At 46.5% G+C, this 20,966-nt stretch overlaps 1 protein-coding gene across 4 annotated transcripts in view; it reads right to left on the bottom strand.

The window, feature by feature from the left end:
* The window catches only part of LOC137326342 (alpha-(1,6)-fucosyltransferase), a 707,679-nt gene that overhangs the window by 477,765 nt on the left and 208,948 nt on the right, over nt 1-20,966 (bottom strand). For all 4 annotated transcript variants that reach the window (XM_067991334.1, XM_067991337.1, XM_067991336.1 and 1 more), the window contains exon 3: nt 3,990-4,082. In XM_067991334.1, the coding sequence (XP_067847435.1) occupies nt 3,990-4,031 (42 nt within the window). In that variant the 5' untranslated portion in view covers nt 4,032-4,082. The remainder of the gene's footprint in view (nt 1-3,989; nt 4,083-20,966) is intronic.

Genomic DNA, 20,966 nt, shown 5'->3' with positions numbered 1-20,966 from the left:
TCACTAACATTTTTTATGGCTTTGGTGGAAGCAGCTGGCTTTGTTGAATGTAATATTGTATTTTCACAAGGTGTCTGCAGGATTCAATTGTACTGGAAGCTGGTGAATGGTGGCAGAACTCAGCCAAGCAGAATCATTCACAGCAATGAGAGTGAGGTGCCCTTTATTTGAATAGTCATTCCTGGATTGGATCCCAAGGCATTCGAGTTGAAAAGAGCAAGTTCATGAAATGCGCTACACTGCCCACTCAATCGTTCTTTACAAATACCACGTAGTTCATTCCTGTGAAATTATTTCCATGTATTTTACTGTAATGTTCTCGCCAGCATTTGCTTTTGTCTTTTGTCACTTCAGATAATTTAAATAAAAAATCCCTCATGTTTCCCCCTCCCCGCCCCAAGTCTTTCTATCTTTCCTGCAAACACCCTGCTAGTGTTGGAACACACTTGCATGGGCTCCACCAGCAGCCACTCCCCAGTACCCTGTTCAGGAATTCTTCCTCTCTCAGCCTTAAGAATGAGGCATGAGACACGGAATTTCTTCCACCCCAAAGTTGGTGGAAGGGAAGGGAAAATGGGGCAGGGAAGAATGCCACCAAATCCCTGGCACTGAAATATTTCTCCCTCACCCCAACAAGGGTCTTGAGATTGAAATAACAGTAGGGGTGTGGGGCTAGGGAAACTGGGCAATTTGTCTGCCTTCCTGCTACAGTACAGGCAGAAGTCCCACCTCAAGTGGGGAAACTGTCCAGAGGAAAATCCAGCCCACAATATCAACAAGTTAACTGATCAAAGGATTCACAGCCAGGGCAGTTCCTGTACTCACTTGAAGTACAAATATGTGCATTTCCAGTCGTGGTCACTGGATAGCAATGCAAAGTAGAAACTTGGTTTCTGGTCCCCTACTGAATCGGCACTGAAGCTAATTCTAAAACGGGAGAAAGTTGGAATACAAAGACATATGTATACTGACACACACACACACCAAAATTGGAGGTGGCCAGTTTCCCCAAAGAAATGCAACCCTGCTGTAATTCACAGGGTCAACTCATTTGCATACTTACTGGTGTCGGTGGAGCACAATTCCTATGTAACATGGGAGTAACGCATTGGGGGCGGAGAACTTCAGTGGCAGCCTTTAAAGATCAGCACTCACTTTAAACTGTCAGCAGCAGGCTGGGGGGGGAGTTGTCGATAAGTGGTGAATCTTCTGCAAGGCGAAATGTCATGACAGTCAGTGACTTCAAATGTCATATCTGAGATTTCATGACTGTTCTAAAGAACGTCTTCTGCTGCAGGGGTGGGCAGAGAGACTCAAGGACGGGAGCTGTCAATTCAAAGAGAAAAGAAGAGCCCAAAATCTCAATGAGTCCAACCTTCAGACAGTTTTGAATGAAATACAGCAGAAGGAGGAAAGACTGTTGGGTACCGAATGGAGGAAACCTCAGAAAAAATAAGAACACAAGAAACAGGAGCAGGATTAGGCCATGCAGCCCCTCGAGCGTGCTCTGCCATTCAATCAGACCATGGCTGATCTTTGACCTCAACTCCACTTTCCCGCCCGATCCCCACATCCCTTGATTCCTCTCGAGTACATCTCAGCCTTGAATATATTTAATGACTCAGCATCCACAGCCCTCTGGGGTGGAGAAACTGTCGACACTGTGTTGTAACCAATATGGAGGCAGTGGGAGTGGACTGAGTGACACTTCTCTCAAGCCCAGAGTGCAGACCAGTGCAGGAAAGAATTTCATGTCATGACGAAGTCAGGCAAGTGAAGACAGGTGACTGTCCCTTCCCTTTCTTGGACACCAACATACTGCGAACCATCCAAAATGGCTTCCTGCAGAAGTCTTTCTTTGCACTGCACTGTGGGCCATTCAGCCCCTCGAGCCAGTTCCACCATTCAATTAGATCATGGCTGATCTGCACCTCAACTCCATTTACCTGCCTTTGTTCCATATTCCTTGATACCCATTACCTAACAAAAATCTATCAATCTCAGTCTTCAAAATTTCCAATTGACCCCCATCATCCACAGCCTTCAGGGGAGCGAGTTCCAGATTTCAACTACCCTTTCCTGTGAAAAAGTGCTTTCTGAATTCACTCCTAGACGAGCTCTGATTTTAAGATTAAGCCCTCTAGTTCTGCATTCCCCCATCAGAGGAAATCGTTACTCTGTATTTACCCTATCGAATCTCTTAATCGTATTAAATACCTCGATTAGAATCTTTTTTATGCAGTGAGTTGTTATGATCTGGAATGCACTCCCTGAAAGGGCGGTGGAAGCAGATTCAATAACAACTTTCAATAGGGAATTGGATAAATACTTGAAGGGGAAAAATGTGCAGAGCTATGGGGAAAGGGCAGGAGAGTGGGACTAATTGGATAGGTCTTTCAAGGAGCCAGCACAGACATGATGGGATGAATGGTCTCCTTTTGTGCTGCATCATTCTATGATTCAAGATTGCCCTTCAACCTTCTAAACTCAAGGAAAAGCAACTTTTATGCAAACTGTCCTCACGATTTAACCCTTTAAATCTTGATGAATCTGCACTGTATCCCTTCCAACTCTTTCCTGAAGGTCCAGTGCCCAAAACTAAATGCAGCACTCCAGATGGGGTCTGTGGAACGGAAGCATCACATCTTCACTTCTGTATTCCAAACCTCTTGAGATAAAGGCCAACATTCCATTAGCTTTTTTGATTGCTTTTTAAACCTGTGCACTTGCTTTCAGTGATTGTGTACATGGACACCTAAATCTCTTCGCTTGTCCACAGCTCCTAGACTCTCCCCATTTATTAAATATTCCGATTTGTCTTTCTCAGATCCAAAGTATAGGACCTCACACTTCCCCACATTGAACTCCATCTATCATAGTTTTGCCCACTCAATTAGTCTCTCCATGATTCTTTGTAACTTCCTGCTCCCATCCACATCGCCGATTTGCAAATTTGGACATACAACTCTCTATTCTTTTATCCAAATCATTTATATGGTGAAAAGCTGAGGCCCTGGTACAGATCCCTGAGGAACACCACTTGTCACATTTGCTCAGAGAACAAACCCATTTGAACTAAGGATTACACTCAATTTCTCACGGTTACTCTGCATTTACAGTGCTAAAACTAGCTTGCTTATCTCAATGACTTAATTATAAAAGCCATTTCTGCATGCGTTTACAATTGTGACTTGAAGATAAGGGGGCCAGTTTAGCAGTGTAAACGTGCAGAGCAGACATGCTTACTATTTTGCTGCAGCCTAAAATAAACAAGTGAGCAATGTAAAAGCACTGTCAGACCAGCCTTGATAACTCTCCTTCTAACTCAACATCGCCAGGATTAAGAACTCCGAGTGAAGGAATTGTGGATAGAAGACCACACTCTCTTCCTCCAGTAATAATCCAGTCAAGGAGAAAGAAATAAAAGCCATGCTCATTTTTTCCCATCAACCTTTGCGTGACATCCATCCCAAATTCCTAGGGTAGCGTTTCTGCCGATTGTGCAGTTTTTACAATTTTGCTCGAGTCCACAACTTTCACTTGTCTCCACACTTCTGCGTTTCGTTGCATTTTATTTTATCATGGACTTGTTTTTGCAGAACCCTTTCATCACAATGTACTGTCCACAATTCCAGAGGCATTATAATATACTCTCCACAATTCCAGAGGCATTACATTTCCTCCAAAATGGTTGACTAGAGTTGCCACTTACAAAATGGCCCTTATCTCATATAAATATATTTTCTTTCCATCCGCCTCCAGTAATATACATTTGACACGTTTGAAAATACAAAGTTATTTGGAAAATGGTGACAATAAATATGCATCGATCTTTTTAAATCGCCAAATCCAAAAATGACTGCTGCATCACATCGTTTCTGGTCTTGAAGAATAATCTCTGAAGTTTTTAACCAACTCTTTTGGTAATTTTACAATTGGTTCTTGCAATAAGCAATTCTTGAAAGCACCTCAAGGGATGAATATTTTACCTTCACTGTCAGATGATCAGGGGCTGGACGGAGAAAATACATCCAGATCCAGACTGTTGCCTCAATCTTTTCTTTTTACATCATCTTCATTTGCTGCAAAATTGAAAGCACGGCATAAACAATCTTGTCAGCAACAGTCCAAACGACTTCTATCAATGTGAAATATAGTTATCGCAGCAGCTAGAATACATCCCTGTGTATGGGCCTGTGCCAAGGGATTTTATGCTGACTGAACATTTTCAGTGTCACGAATTTACAAACATGTTGCTATTCCTGAAAGTCGTGTATTTTCCCTGCAAATACATTCAAAAATTCCTTCCTATAAATAGGCAATATAGCTCAATTTTGAAAGCCTTGTAGTGTGTGCTGATGTGGGCTGAGGGACAGAGTGCACCCGGAGCAAGTAGGAGAGGGTGGCGGTCGTGGGTTCAATTTAAGCACAAGGAGTAATATTTACAAATTAAGGACAACAAAAGAAAATGGGAAATGCAGGAGCAACTTCTTTTTTTAAACTAAAAGGCGGTAAGTATGTAGAACAGATTACTAGCATGGGCGATAGAACAAGAAACCTTACTGTGTTTCAAGAAAAAATCGTCCACAAAGGAGATTCAGAATTATTAGAAATGCACCATGAAAATACTGTGGATAGATGGGCTGGATAGACCGAAGGTCTTCTGCCTGAAACTGTTAGTATTTGCTACATGTTGTAGCATGTGCATTCTTCCAACTCTGCCCTCCTTACCCAACACATTTAACTTGAACTGTACGGAGTCACACTGAAAGCGAGGTGCACTGGGAGGCAGGGGGGATGGATGTGATCATATTTTGCTCCCTCCTGCTGATGCGACTGCCCCAAAGTATAAACAGAGCTATTTCACCAACAGCAGGGGGTGTCTCATCAAAATGCTCAGGAATCTAAAGCACTGCGCTTTCAAAAAAGCTTCCATGTTATTAACTTTTTTTCCCCGCAGCGTAACAAGTACAGTCAAAACAGATGGAACAGATCATAAAACATAAAAGTACATGTGCTACATTCAGAGATGTAGAAACATAAGAGAGCACAAGTGTTATGACCTTGAAACAAATAGTGTTAGCCCAGATGTTACTGTTTGCAGTAGTTATACAAGAATGTTTAACAGGCTAACGGTATTAAAATAGGAAACAGTGAAATGCTGTAGAAAGATATTAACTATTTAAATCATTTAAACAAAACAGATCAACACAGCCATTATAATAATGGATAAAAGAATGTTATACGAATGGATTAAGAATTTGTATGCTACTCATTTGTGGCTGAATGTTGCATATTAATCGGCTACTTTCCACAGTCATTTATAGACTATTATCTGCTCACAGCTTCTAATAGGAACATAGGAACAGGAGTAGGCCATTCAGCCCCTCGAGCCTGATCTGCCATTCAACGAGATCATGGCTGATCTGTGACCTAACTCCATATACCCACCTTAACCAAATATATTAGGGGATATGGAGTTAACAAAAATCTATCAGTCTCAGATTTTAAATTAACAATTGAGTTTGCATCAACTGCCATTTGCAGAAGAGAGTTCCAAACTTCGACCACCCTTTGTGTGTAGAAGTGTTTCCTAACTTCACTCCTGAAAGTCCTGGCTCTAATTTTTAGGCTCTGTCCCCGAGTCCTCGACGCTCCAACCAGCGGAAATAGTTTCCCTCTATCAGTTCCCCTTAATATCTTGAAAACTTGAATCAAATCATCCCTTAATCTTCTAAATTCCAGGGAGTACAACCCTACTTTGTGTAATCTCTCTTTGTAATTACGCTGCACTCCCTCCAAGGCCAATATATCCTTCCTGAGGTGCGGTGCCCAGAACTGACCACAGTACTCCAGGTGTGGACTGACCAGGGCTTTGTATAGCTGTAGTGTAACTTCTACCCCTTTGTATTCGTGTCCTCTAGATATAAAGGCCAGCATTCCATTAGCCTTTTTGATTATTTTCTGTACCTGTCCATGATATTTTAATGATCTATGTACATGGACCCTTTGGACCACCACTGTTTTGAGCTGTTCACCATTTACAAAGTACTCTGATCTATCCTTTCGACCTTTTTCGGTCCAACATAGACGACCTCATACGTGCTAACATTGAAATCCATTTGCCACAGTTTTGCCCATTCACTTAACCTATTAATATCTCTCTCTAATGTTATGCTTCCATCTACACTGCTTACAATGCTGCCTATCTTTGTGTCATCAGCAAACTTGGATATGTGGCTCTACCCCCACTGTTCATTTTAACTATATAGACTACAGACCACACATAATGACAGCGCTTGATTTGCAAGTGACCTCAAACCTCCCGACCAAGAGCATGGTGATAAGTATATCTTAAAACTATTTTTGGTCATCCTTCCTAATAGTTCCTACTTTGCCTCGGCATCCATTTATTTGATTGCGCCTCTGTGAAGCACTTTGGGATGTTTTTCTATGTTCAAGGGGCTATTTCATTGTAAATTGCTGTTGTTGTAAAAACAGACAGTAATGAGCAAATCAGAAAGGTACAGAACCCAGGGCTGCATTGTGCTGTTCATGGAGCAGTGCCAGGAGCAAAGTGCAAGTACTGTTCTTTGTGGTTCAACTCTCTCATGCTGTGATCATTTTATTGGAAATTAAATTAGCTGAGAGTCAACTAGTGTGAAAAGTAGCCCAGTAATATGCAATCATTCAACCACAAATGAATAGAAGCAATTAATCTGAAGGCTTATTGGTGAATAATAACCTCCAGCTTGGTATGGACACTCAGGGAAACAGATCTAAGCATGTGTTCAAATTATTGAATCTTATTTAATATAATTTATAACAAATGAGAGATCCTTTTAATTTACAACGGACGAGAGATCCTTAAAAACTGAAGGCATTTTTTCCTTTTGTTCAGTATGTTGAGGACACGAGTGTGCACCGATGAAGGCAACTGTACTGAGGGCAGGTATGTGAGAAATGTCATCTTCATAGTTGCTGGGAGCATAGCATACTTTGAAGTAATTATACCAGGGTACCAACGAGGGAAAGAAGGGGCCGGCACAAATACAGTGGGAGGTGGGCAGAGGGGGAGAGGGGACAGGCACCAATAGCAACAGGGGAAAAGAATGAGGCAGCTACAAATAGCAGGGGAAAGAGAGGGAACAGGCATAAACCGGAGAGAGAGCAATTAGACACAAACAGTGGGGGAAGAGTGGTTCGAATGAACAGTGGGGGAAGAGTGGTTAGACTGAACAGTGGGGGAAGAGTGGTTAGACTGAACAGTGGGGGAAGAGTGGTTCGAATGAACAGTGGGGGAAGAGTGGTTAGACTGAACAGTGGGGGAAGAGTGGTTCGAATGAACAGTGGGGAAGAGTGGTTCGAATGAACAGTGGGGGAAGAGTGGTTAGACTGAACAGTGGGGAAGAGTGGTTCGAATGAACAGTGGGGAAGAGTGGTTCGAATGAACAGTGGGGGAAGAGTGGTTAGACTGAACAGTGGGGAAGAGTGGTTAGACTGAACAGTGGGGGAAGAGTGGTTCGACTGAACAGTGGGGGAAGAGTGGTTCGACTGAACAGTGGGGGAAGAGTGGTTCGAATGAACAGTGGGGGAAGAGTGGTTCGACTGAACAGTGGGGGAAGAGTGGTTCGACTGAACAGTGGGGGAAGAGTGGTTCGAATGAACAGTGGGGGAAGAGTGGTTCGACTGAACAGTGGGGGAAGAGTGGTTCGAATGAACAGTGGGGAAGAGTGGTTCGACTGAACAGTGGGGGAAGAGTGGTTCGAATGAACAGTGTGGAAGAGTGGTTCGACTGAACAGTGGGGGAAGAGTGGTTCGACTGAACAGTGGGGGAAGAGTGGTTCGAATGAACAGTGGGGGAAGAGTGGTTCGAATGAACAGTGGGGGAAGAGTGGTTAGACTGAACAGTGGGGAAGAGTGGTTAGACTGAACAGTGGTTCGAATGAACAGTGGGGAAGAGTGGTTAGACTGAACAGTGGTTCGAATGAACAGTGGGGAAGAGTGGTTAGACTGAACAGTGGGGGAAGAGTGGTTCGACTGAACAGTGGGGAAGAGTGGTTAGACTGAACAGTGGGGAAGAGTGGTTCGAATGAACAGTGGGGAAGAGTGGTTCGACTGAACAGTGGGGAAGAGTGGTTCGAATGAACAGTGGGGAAGAGTGGTTCGAATGAACAGTGGGGGAAGAGTGGTTAGACTGAACAGTGGGGAAGAGTGGTTAGACTGAACAGTGGGGAAGAGTGGTTCGACTGAACAGTGGGGGAAGAGTGGTTCGACTGAACAGTGGGGGAAGAGTGGTTCGAATGAACAGTGGGGGAAGAGTGGTTCGACTGAACAGTGGGGGAAGAGTGGTTCGACTGAACAGTGGGGGAAGAGTGGTTCGAATGAACAGTGGGGGAAGAGTGGTTCGACTGAACAGTGGGGGAAGAGTGGTTCGAATGAACAGTGGGGAAGAGTGGTTCGACTGAACAGTGGGGGAAGAGTGGTTCGAATGAACAGTGTGGAAGAGTGGTTCGACTGAACAGTGGGGGAAGAGTGGTTCGACTGAACAGTGGGGGAAGAGTGGTTCGAATGAACAGTGGGGGAAGAGTGGTTCGAATGAACAGTGGGGGAAGAGTGGTTAGACTGAACAGTGGGGAAGAGTGGTTAGACTGAACAGTGGTTCGAATGAACAGTGGGGAAGAGTGGTTAGACTGAACAGTGGTTCGAATGAACAGTGGGGAAGAGTGGTTAGACTGAACAGTGGGGGAAGAGTGGTTCGACTGAACAGTGGGGAAGAGTGGTTAGACTGAACAGTGGGGAAGAGTGGTTCGAATGAACAGTGGGGAAGAGTGGTTCGACTGAACAGTGGGGAAGAGTGGTTCGAATGAACAGTGGGGAAGAGTGGTTCGACTGAACAGTGGGGGAAGAGTGGTTCGAATGAACAGTGGGGAAGAGTGGTTCGAATGAACAGTGGGGGAAGAGTGGTTCGAATGAACAGTGGGGAAGAGTGGTTTGACTGAACAGTGGGGAAGAGTGGTTCGAATCAACAGTGGAGAAGAGTGGTTTGACTGAACAGTGGGGAAGAGTGATTCGAATGAACAGTGGGGAAGAGTGGTTCGAATGAACAGTGGGGGAAGAGTGGTTCGAATGAACAGTGGGGAAGAGTGGTTTGACTGAACAGTGGGGAAGAGTGGTTCGAATGAACAGTGGGGAAGAGTGGTTCGAATGAACAGTGGGGGAAGAGTGGTTCGAATGAACAGTGGGGAAGAGTGGTTCGACTGAACAGTGGGGAAGAGTGGTTTGACTGAACAGTGGGGAAGAGTGGTTCGAATGAACAGTGGGGAAGAGTGGTTCGAATGAACAGTGGGGGAAGAGTGGTTCGAATGAACAGTGGGGGAAGAGTGGTTAGACTGAACAGTGGGGAAGAGTGGTTCGAATGAACAGTGTGGAAGAGTGGTTCGAATGAACAGTGGGGAAGAGTGGTTCGAATGAACAGTGGGGAAGAGTGGTTCGAATGAACAGTGGGGAAGAGTGGTTCGAATGAACAGTGGGGGAAGAGTGGTTCGAATGAACAGTGGGGAAGAGTGGTTCGAATGAACAGTGGGGAAGAGTGGTTCGAATGAACAGTGGGGAAGAGTGGTTCGAATGAACAGTGGGGAAGAGTGGTTCGAATGAACAGTGGGGAAGAGTGGTTCGACTGAACAGTGGGGAAGAGTGGTTCGAATGAACAGTGGGGAAGAGTGGTTCGACTGAACAGTGGGGGAAGAGTGGTTCGAATGAACAGTGGGGAAGAGTGGTTAGACTGAACAGTGGGGAAGAGTGGTTCGAATGAACAGTGGGGAAGAGTGGTTCGAATGAACAGTGGGGAAGAGTGGTTCGAATGAACAGTGGGGAAGAGTGGTTCGAATGAACAGTGGGGAAGAGTGGTTCGAATGAACAGTGGGGAAGAGTGGTTCGACTGAACAGTGGGGGAAGAGTGGTTCGACTGAACAGTGGGGGAAGAGTGGTTAGACTGAACAGTGTGGGAAGAGTGGTTCGAATGAACAGTGGGGGAAGAGTGGTTCGACTGAACAGTGGGGAAGAGTGGTTCGAATGAACAGTGGGGGAAGAGTGGTTCGAATGAACAGTGGGGAAGAGTGGTTCGAATGAACAGTGTGGAAGAGTGGTTCGAATGAACAGTGGGGGAAGAGTGGTTCGAATGAACAGTGGGGAAGAGTGGTTAGACTGAACAGTGTGGGAAGAGTGGTTCGACTGAACAGTGGGGGAAGAGTGGTTCGAATGAACAGTGGGGTAAGAGTGGTTCGACTGAACAGTGGGGAAGAGTGGTTCGAATGAACAGTGGGGGGAAGAGTGGTTCGAATGAACAGTGGGGGAAGAGTGGTTAGACTGAACAGTGGGGAAGAGTGGTTCGAATGAACAGTGGGGAAGAGTGGTTCAAATGAAGAGTGGGGGAAGAGTGGTTAGACTGAACAGTGGGGAAGAGTGGTTCGAATGAACAGTGGGGAAGAGTGGTTCGAATGAACAGTGGGGGAAGAGTGGTTCGACTGAACAGTGGGGAAGAGTGGTTCGAATGAACAGTGGGGAAGAGTGGTTCGAATGAACAGTGGAGGAAGAGTGGTTCGAATGAACAGTGGGGAAGAGTGGTTCGAATGAACAGTGGGGGAAGAGTGGTTCGAATTAACAGTGGGGAAGAGAGGTTCGAATGAACAGTGGGGAAGAGTGGTTCGAATGAACAGTGGGGAAGAGTGGTTCGAATGAACAGTGGGGAAGAGTGGTTCGAATGAACAGTGGGGAAGAGTGGTTCGAATGAACAGTGGGGAAGAGTGGTTCGAATGAACAGTGGGGAAGAGTGGTTAGACTGAACAGTGGGGAAGAGTGGTTCGAATGAACAGTGGGGAAGAGTGGTTCGAATGAACAGTGGGGAAGAGTGGTTCGACTGAACAGTGGGGAAGAGTGGTTCGACTGAACAGTGGGGGAAGAGTGGTTCGACTGAACAGTGGGGAAGAGTGGTTCGAATGAACAGTGGGGGGAAGAGTGGTTCGAATGAACAGTGGGGAAGAGTGGTTCGAATGAACAGTGGGGGAAGAGTGGTTCGAATGAACAGTGGGGAAGAGTGGTTCGAATGAACAGTGGGGAAGAGTGGTTCGAATGAACAGTGGGGAAGAGTGGTTCGAATGAACAGTGGGGAAGAGTGGTTCGAATGAACAGTGGGGAAGAGTGGTTAGACTGAACAGTGTGGGAAGAGTGGTTCGAATGAACAGTGGGGGAAGAGTGGTTCGACTGAACAGTGTGGAAGAGTGGTTCGAATGAACAGTGGGGGAAGAGTGGTTCGACTGAACAGTGAGGGAAGAGTGGTTCGACTGAAAAGTGGGGGAAGAGTGGTTAGACTGAACAGTGTGGGAAAAGTGGTTCGAATGAACAGTGGGGGAAGAGTGGTTCGACTGAACAGTGGGGAAGAGTGGTTCGAATGAACAGTGGGGGAAGAGTGGTTCGAATTAACAGTGGGGAAGAGTGGTTCGAATGAACAGTGGGGAAGAGTGGTTCGACTGAACAGTGGGGGAAGAGTGGTTCGAATGAACAGTGGGGGAAGAGTGGTTCGAATGAACAGTGGGGGAAGAGTGGTTCGAATGAACAGTGGGGGAAGAGTGGTTCGAATGAACAGTGGGGGAAGAGTGGTTCGAATGAACAGTGGGGAAGAGTGGTTCAAATGAACAGTGGGGGAAGAGTGGTTCGACTGAACAGTGGGGAAGAGTGGTTCGAATGAACAGTGGGGAAGAGTGGTTCGAATGAACAGTGGGGGAAGAGTGGTTCGAATGAACAGTGGGGGAGAGTGGTTCAAATGAACAGTGGGGGAAGAGTGGTTCGACTGAACAGTGGGGAAGAGTGGTTCGAATGAACAGTGGGGAAGAGTGGTTCGAATGAACAGTGGGGGAAGAGTGGTTCGAATGAACAGTGGGGAAGAGTGGTTCGAATGAACAGTGGGGAAGAGTGGTTCGAATGAACAGTGGGGAAGAGTGGTTCGAATGAACAGTGGGGAAAGAGTGGTTAGACTGAACAGTGGGGGAAGAGTGGTTAGACTGAACAGTGTGGGAAGAGTGGTTCGAATGAACAGTGGGGAAGAGTGGTTCGAATGAACAGTGGGGAAGAGTGGTTCGAATGAACAGTGGGGAAGAGTGGTTCGAATGAACAGTGGGGAAGAGTGGTTAGACTGAACAGTGTGGAAGAGTGGTTCGAATGAACAGTGGGGGAAGAGTGGTTAGACTGAACAGTGGGGAAGAGTGGTTCGAATGAACAGTGGGGAAGAGTGGTTAGACTGAACAGTGTGGAAGAGTGGTTCGAATGAACAGTGGGGAAGAGTGGTTCGACTGAACAGTGGGGAAGAGTGGTTCGAATGAACAGTGGGGGAAGAGTGGTTAGACTGAACAGTGGGGAAGAGTGGTTCGAATGAACAGTGTGGAAGAGTGGTTCGAATGAACAGTGGGGAAGAGTGGTTCGAATGAACAGTGGGGAAGAGTGGTTCGACTGAACAGTGGGGAAGAGTGGTTCGAATGAACAGTGGGGAAGAGTGGTTCGAATGAACAGTGGGGAAGAGTGGTTCGAATGAACAGTGGGGGAAGAGTGGTTAGACTGAACAGTGGGGAAGAGTGGTTCGAATGAACAGTGGGGAAGAGTGGTTCGAATGAACAGTGGGGAAGAGTGGTTCGACTGAACAGTGGGGAAGAGTGGTTCGAATGAACAGTGGGGAAGAGTGGTTCGACTGAACAGTGGGGGAAGAGTGGTTCGAATGAACAGTGGGGAAGAGTGGTTCGAATGAACAGTGGGGAAGAGTGGTTCGAATGAACAGTGGGGAAGAGTGGTTCGACTGAACAGTGGGGAAGAGTGGTTCGAATGAACAGTGGGGGAAGAGTGGTTCGAATGAACAGTGGGGAAGAGTGGTTCGAATGAACAGTGTGGAAGAGTGGTTCGAATGAACAGTGGGGGAAGAGTGGTTCGACTGAACAGTGGGGGAAGAGTGGTTCGAATGAACAGTGGGGGAAGAGTGGTTCGACTGAACAGTGGGGAAGAGTGGTTCGAATGAACAGTGGGGGAAGAGTGGTTCGAATGAACAGTGGGGAAGAGTGGTTCGAATGAACAGTGTGGAAGAGTGGTTCGACTGAACAGTGGGGGAAGAGTGGTTCGAATGAACAGTGGGGAAGAGTGGTTAGACTGAACAGTGTGGGAAGAGTGGTTCGACTGAACAGTGGGGGAAGAGTGGTTCGACTGAACAGTGGGGGAAGAGTGGTTCGAATGAACAGTGTGGAAGAGTGGTTCGACTGAACAGTGGGGGAAGAGTGGTTCGAATGAACAGTGGGGGAAGAGTGGTTCGAATGAACAGTGGGGAAGAGTGGTTCGAATGAACAGTGGGGAAGAGTGGTTAGACTGAACAGTGTGGGAAGAGTGGTTCGACTGAACAGTGGGGGAAGAGTGGTTCGAATGAACAGTGTGGAAGAGTGGTTCGACTGAACAGTGGGGGAAGAGTGGTTCGAATGAACAGTGGGGGAAGAGTAGTTCGAATGAACAGTGTGGAAGAGTGGTTCGAATGAACAGTGGGGGAAGAGTGGTTCGAATGAACAGTGGGGAAGAGTGGTTCAAATGAACAGTGGGGGAAGAGTGGTTAGACTGAACAGTGGGGAAGAGTGGTTCGAATGAACAGTGGGGAAGAGTGGTTCGAATGAACAGTGGGGGAAGAGTGGTTCGACTGAACAGTGGGGAAGAGTGGTTCGAATGAACAGTGGGGAAGAGTGGTTCGAATGAACAGTGGAGGAAGAGTGGTTCGAATGAACAGTGGGGGAAGAGTGGTTCGAATTAACAGTGGGGAAGAGAGGTTCGAATGAACAGTGGGGGAAGAGTGGTTCGAATTAACAGTGGGGAAGAGAGGTTCGAATGAACAGTGGGGAAGAGTGTTTCGAATGAACAGTGGGGGAAGAGTGGTTCGAATTAACAGTGGGGAAGAGAGGTTCGAATGAACAGTGGGGAAGAGTGGTTCGAATGAACAGTGGGGGAAGAGTGGTTCGAATGAACAGTGGGGAAGAGTGGTTAGACTGAACAGTGGGGAAGAGTGGTTCGAATGAACAGTGGGGAAGAGTGGTTAGACTGAACAGTGGGGAAGAGTGGTTCGAATGAACAGTGGGGAAGAGTGGTTCGAATGAACAGTGGGGAAGAGTGGTTCGAATGAACAGTGGGGAAGAGTGGTTCGACTGAACAGTGGGGAAGAGTGGTTCGACTGAACAGTGGGGAAGAGTGGTTCGACTGAACAGTGGGGAAGAGTGGTTCGACTGAACAGTGGGGGAAGAGTGGTTCGACTGAACAGTGGGGAAGAGTGGTTCGAATGAACAGTGGGGGAAGAGTGGTTCGAATGAACAGTGGGGAAGAGTGGTTCGAATGAACAGTGGGGGAAGAGTGGTTCGAATGAACAGTGGGGAAGAGTGGTTAGACTGAACAGTGGGGAAGAGTGGTTCGACTGAACAGTGGGGAAGAGTGGTTCGAATGAACAGTGGGGAAGAGTGGTTCGAATGAACAGTGGGGAAGAGTGGTTCGAATGAACAGTGGGGAAGAGTGGTTAGACTGAACAGTGTGGGAAGAGTGGTTCGAATGAACAGTGGGGGAAGAGTGGTTCGACTGAACAGTGTGGAAGAGTGGTTCGAATGAACAGTGGGGGAAGAGTGGTTCGACTGAACAGTGGGGGAAGAGTGGTTCGACTGAAAAGTGGGGGAAGAGTGGTTAGAATGAACAGTGGGGGAAGAGTGGTTCGACGGAACAGTGGGGAAGAGTGGTTCGACTGAACAGTGGGGGAAGAGTGGTTCGAATGAACAGTGTGGAAGAGTGGTTCGAATGAACAGTGGGGAAGAGTGGTTCGAATGAACAGTGGGGAAGAGTGGTTCGAATTAACAGTGGGGAAGAGTGGTTCGAATGAACAGTGGGGAAGAGTGGTTCGAATGAACAGTGGGGAAGAGTGGTTCGAATGAACAGTGGGGAAGAGTGGTTCGACTGAACAGTGGGGGAAGAGTGGTTCGAATGAACAGTGGGGGAAGAGTGGTTCGAATGAACAGTGGGGGAAGAGTGGTTCGAATGAACAGTGGGGAAGAGTGGTTCGAATGAACAGTGGGGGAAGAGTGGTTCGACTGAACAGTGGGGAAGAGTGGTTCGAATGAACAGTGGGGAAGAGTGGTTCGAATGAACAGTGGGGGAAGAGTGGTTCGAATGAACAGTGGGGAAGAGTGGTTCGAATGAACAGTGGGGAAGAGTGGTTCGAATGAACAGTGGGGAAGAGTGGTTCGAATGAACAGTGGGGAAGAGTGGTTCGAATGAACAGTGGGGGAAGAGTGGTTAGACTGAACAGTGGGGAAGAGTGGTTCGAATGAACAGTGGGGAAGAGTGGTTCGAATGAACAGTGGAGGAAGAGTGGTTCGAATGAACAGTGGGGAAGAGTGGTTCGAATGAACAGTGGGGGAAGAGTGGTTCGAATGAACAGTGGGGGAAGAGTGGTTCGAATGAACAGTGGGGAAGAGTGGTTCGAATGAACAGTGGGGAAGAGTGGTTAGACTGAACAGTGGGGAAGAGTGGTTCGAATGAACAGTGGGGATGAGTGGTTCGAATGAACAGTGGGGAAGAGTGGTTCGAATGAACAGTGGGGAAGAGTGGTTCGAATGAACAGTGTGGAAGAGTGGTTCGAATGAACAGTGGGGAAGAGTGGTTAGACTGAACAGTGGGGAAGAGTGGTTCGAATGAACAGTGGGGAAGAGTGGTTCGAATGAACAGTGGGGAAGAGTGGTTAGACTGAACAGTGGGGAAGAGTGGTTCGAATGAACAGTGGGGAAGAGTGGTTCGAATGAACAGTGGGGAAGAGTGGTTCGAATGAACAGTGGGGGAAGAGTGGTTCGAATGAACAGTGGGGAAGAGTGGTTCGAATGAACAGTGGGGAAGAGTGGTTCGAATGAACAGTGGGGGAAGAGTGGTTCGAATGAACAGTGGGGGAAGAGTGGTTCGAATGAACAGTGGGGAAGAGTGGTTAGACTGAACAGTGGGGAAGAGTGGTTCGAATGAACAGTGGGGAAGAGTGGTTCGAATGAACAGTGGGGAAGAGTGGTTAGACTGAACAGTGGGGAAAAGTGGTTCGAATGAACAGTGGGGGAAGAGTGGTTCGAATGAACAGTGGGGAAGAGTGGTTCGAATGAACAGTGGGGAAGAGTGGTTCGAATGAACAGTGGGGAAGAGTGGTTAGACTGAACAGTGGGGAAGAGTGGTTCGAATGAACAGTGGGGAAGAGTGGTTCGAATGAACAGTGGGGAAGAGTGGTTCGAATGAACAGTGGGGGAAGAGTGGTTCGAATGAACAGTGGGGAAGGGTGGTTCGAATGAACAGTGGGGAAGAGTGGTTCGACTCAACAGTGGGGGAAGAGTGGTTAGACTGAACAGTGTGGGAAGAGTGGTTCGACTGAACAGTGGGGGAAGAGTGGTTCGAATGAACAGTGTGGAAGAGTGGTTCGACTGAACAGTGGGGGAAGAGTGGTTCGAATGAACAGTGTGGAAGAGTGGTTCGAATGAACAGTGGGGGAAGAGTGGTTCGAATGAACAGTGGGGGAAGAGTGGTTCGAATGAACAGTGGGGAAGAGTGGTTCAAATGAACAGTGGGGGAAGAGTGGTTAGACTGAACAGTGGGGAAGAGTGGTTCGAATGAACAGTGGGGAAGAGTGGTTCGAATGAACAGTGGGGGAAGAGTGGTTAGACTGAACAGTGGGGAAGAGTGGTTCGAATGAACAGTGGGGGAAGAGTGGTTTGACTGAACAGTGGGGAAGAGTGGTTCGAATGAACAGTGGGGAAGAGTGGTTAGACTGAACAGTGGGGAAGAGTGGTTCGAATGAACAGTGGGGAAGAGTGGTTCGAATGAACAGTGGGGAAGAGTGGTTCGAATGAACAGTGGGGAAGAGTGGTTCGAATGAACAGTGGGGGAAGAGTGGTTCGAATGAACAGTGGGAGAAGAGTGGTTCGAATGAACAGTGGGGAAGAGTGGTTAGACTGAACAGTGGGGAAGAGTGGTTCGAATGAACAGTGGGGAAGAGTGGTTCGAATGAACAGTGGGGAAGAGTGGTTAGACTGAACAGTGGGGAAAAGTGGTTCGAATGAACAGTGGGGGAAGAGTGGTTCGAATGAACAGTGGGGAAGAGTGGTTCGAATGAACAGTGGGGAAGAGTGGTTCGAATGAACAGTGGGGAAGAGTGGTTCGAATGAACAGTGGGGAAGAGTGGTTAGACTGAACAGTGGGGAAAAGTAGTTAGACTGAACAGTGGGGAAGAGTGGTTCGAATGAACAGTGGGGAAGAGTGGTTCGAATGAACAGTGGGGAAGAGTGGTTCGAATGAACAGTGGGGGAAGAGTGGTTCGAATTAACAGTGGGGAAGAGTGGTTCGAATGAACAGTGGGGAAGAGTGGTTCGAATGAACAGTGGGGAAGAGTGGTTCGAATGAACAGTGGGGGAAGAGTGGTTAGACTGAACAGTGGAGGAAGAGGACAGATAAGCAGCAAGGAGAGAAAAGGGAAGGACACAAAGTACAAGGGTGCCAAGGATGGACAGATACAAAGTTGGGTGGAAAGACTGTCTTTATGTTGGCTAATCAACTTGCAATTTATTTTATTTGAACCCTTCTTGAAAACAGGTCAAACCTATTGCACACAGATTGTACAAAGCTTGAATACAATTTCTGTCTGTTTAATTACTATTTTTCTTGCAGTCGTTTTTTGACAATTATATGGATCAGCTTACCAACCACCTATTTTGTGCGTGGCCTTCGTGTAGAAACAAACATACTTAGAGGTAGTGAAAAGATATTTCAACTGTTGGCAGACTAGATATCTGAGAAGAGCCATGTTGTCAATTAATCCCAGTTATCAATGTTGGCATCATCGACAACGGTAGTTAATATGAGGACAAAGCTAAAAACACAAAATCACACCTGTGTGAGAGGTTTTCCTTTAATGATACCAAACTATTTTTCCACTGCCCAATTTTCTCTTGTGCTCTCCAGAGGGCAGTGATTTATATTGTGGTCGTTCCACAGACAGTGACAGACCTTCAGTGCCCTCTCCTAGAAGTCTTTTTTCATATATAGAACCAAGACAGTAAGCACAGGGGAGTCGAGGCCTGCTCAAGGTACCTACGGTCATAGGGCATCCGCTGCGGAGCAGGCCCCAATGCTCAGCCTGAACTGTTGTGCAGCTCTCATTTAAGTTTTAAATCTTGCTTAGTTGCTAAGTGCACATTAATCAACTACGCAGTGTTTGCAAAAGCAGAGGAACAACTGACATAGAGCAGATCAGCTGAGTACGGAGTGGAGGACTTTGAGTATCTTCTACAGTAAGCACAGTGATGGGAGTGTGATCACTGGACAGAAACAACACAAGAGGAGATTAGTGAAGGAAGAGGAGCAGTTAGAAGAGTCTAGAAATTGCTGGAATCACAGACAAAATGCTGGGAGCAGACAGTGCGAAAGAGAAAAAGGGAGAGTAACAGAAAGAAACTCTGCTTCTTTATATGTGTTTCTCTCTGTTACTCTCCCTTAAGGTTTGTGCCTTCACCTTCCTACCCGGAAATCCATTCAAATCGTTCATCATCGTATGTGAAGAAATTCTTCCTGACCATGAGTCGAAATTTGGCCATCACCTGTTTGAACCCGTGTCTCTGTGTTACCGTCATGGTTTATACTGAAATAATGCTCTGAGAATAAGCCAGGCCAGGTGTTAAAGCTGCTACTGTAATGACAGTAGACAGTACTACCTATGACTGGTCAATGCTGAGTGCCGGGTGGCGGTTAAGTAACCAGGCCAACGGCTTTGAGCGAATAAGCACCTGGAGCGTGTTAGTGGGACTCTCAATGGAGCAAGTGCCATCAAAAGATGGATGAACTAATTCTTGACTTAGCCAACAGCATCCACAACTTGAAAGGGTGATACTGCTGCAGTACAGAACAGGTCAATGGAAGAGCAACCATGAACAGCCTGAGTTCAAGTCCCTGCCTGAAGAGGTGTGGAGGACAGTCAGAGAAGCTCCGATAGCTGACTGATGACCATGAGCAGAGAGGAGAAACGCAGGAAGCGGAGGCAAAAAATAGAAAAGAGAAATAACAAAAACAGAAAGAGGGAGAGGAAGACAGAGGAACAGACTAAAAAAGTACAGGAGTAAGAGACAGAGAGAGAAAAACACAGAAAAAAGGAGAATAACCAATAGAAGCACAGAGAATAAGTGGAGAGTAACAGACACAGAGTAACAGAAATAAGGGATGAGAGGGGAATGAAATTTTCTGTCTTCACTGGAGGAAACAACACCAGACGCTGGTCTATCTTTTTGCTAAGATTTGCGCCAGGAGGAATTTTAGGGATCGAGTGACAGAGAGACAAAACAAAGAATCATGGAGAATAACAGAGACACAAACAGGAGAGATATTCTATTTGCTTCATAGAAAACAAGACAGAGGTAATGGTAAGATTGATGAAGGAGGTGAGTGGATCTCACCTGAACATAATTTTCAACCAGAAATAATAAAGGCGATAGGGAAATGCATCAGACAGAGTGCACCTGTTTCAAATGTGAGATTCTGCATTTCCCACAGAACTACATTTCCCAGACACCCTGGAATAACACTTGACTACTACTGTCTGGGGGATGGGCATCCCTCAGAGCAGCACATGCAGGGGGTCTTCAACCCTCCTGAGGCTGCTCAGCTGCGACAGGCATCACATTCAAGCCTGAGTTTATTCTCACCCAACATCCACAGTGGTACTGAGCAGCAGAGATCACTTGACTGTGATCAGGAGCAGATACCTTGGCTGGTCTTTCTTTTCCTTAGCCCACTCACACTATTCGTGATGTTTCCACCACTAATCTGGCTGAGATCAGCAAACTCAACCAAAACAGGGGAACAAACTTGGGACCTTCTTTTTTCCACAGAGCTCAGTACACACAGTGGGTTTATACACTAAGCCACGAAGTAAGCCCCAAAGAGAAGTTAAATTAGGATTGGCAGTTAATGAATGAGAACAATAATAAATTCTAACAATACACATTTTGAAGTTTTCTCTGTGGATAATCACAAGATCAATACAGTTGAGGAAGGTTACTCTGCCCATGTTAGTTCATCTGGCTGGAAAGCAAAATCTACAGGTCCCAATCACCATATTCAACCGGCTCCTGAATCATTAAGGTTTGTGCCTTCACCTTCCTACCCGGAAATCCATTCAAATCGTTCATCATCGTATGTGAAGAAATTCTTCCTGACCATGAGTCGAAATTTGGCCATCACCTGTTTGAACCCGTGTCTCTGTGTTACCGTCATGGTTTATACTGAAATAATGCTCCGAGTTTACCTTTTCTACACCATTTAATGCCATATACTGCTGCAAGGTCGCCCCTTTGAGTCACCGTCTTTCAAGACTGAACAGGTCGGTTTTCTCCAGGCTTCCCTCACAATTCAATCCCCCAATACTGGGGATCGGCCTTGTGGCTGCTCTCTGCACCACTTCTGGAGCTCAAATACTTTCTTCGTGTCCTGATGACCAAAACTGGACACGGTGCTCAAGGTGAACATAATGATGGTCTGACCAGAGCATGATACAAGATCAGCATTACCTGCTCCGGGTTACGTTCTACTGATTTGGCAATGTAGTTCTAAACTGCTCCACAATGAGAGAAAAAAAAAGTTATCTGTAATTATTTCATCCTGAAATCCAAACGGTGCAGTTTCTGCCAAACAGATTGCTGTTCTTCAGCGTTATGACTTTCCGGGAAGTCAAACCCTGGAATGGAAATCTTGACCAGATGGTGGTCTATTGACCACACATTAATCAGCAAATGTAGATTTGATTCAGCCAATTTTCTCCCCTCCTCTCTTAAAGGGATTGATTGGTGCAGGGGTATGATACCAGGTATGTCATCAGCACTTTGTTACCTCACCCA

This window comes from Heptranchias perlo, chromosome 10, assembly GCF_035084215.1.
Source record: "Heptranchias perlo isolate sHepPer1 chromosome 10, sHepPer1.hap1, whole genome shotgun sequence".
Taxonomy (NCBI): Eukaryota; Metazoa; Chordata; class Chondrichthyes; order Hexanchiformes; family Hexanchidae; genus Heptranchias; species Heptranchias perlo.
Note: the sequence above shows the minus strand (reverse complement) of the source record. Positions and strands in the feature narration are given on the sequence as shown.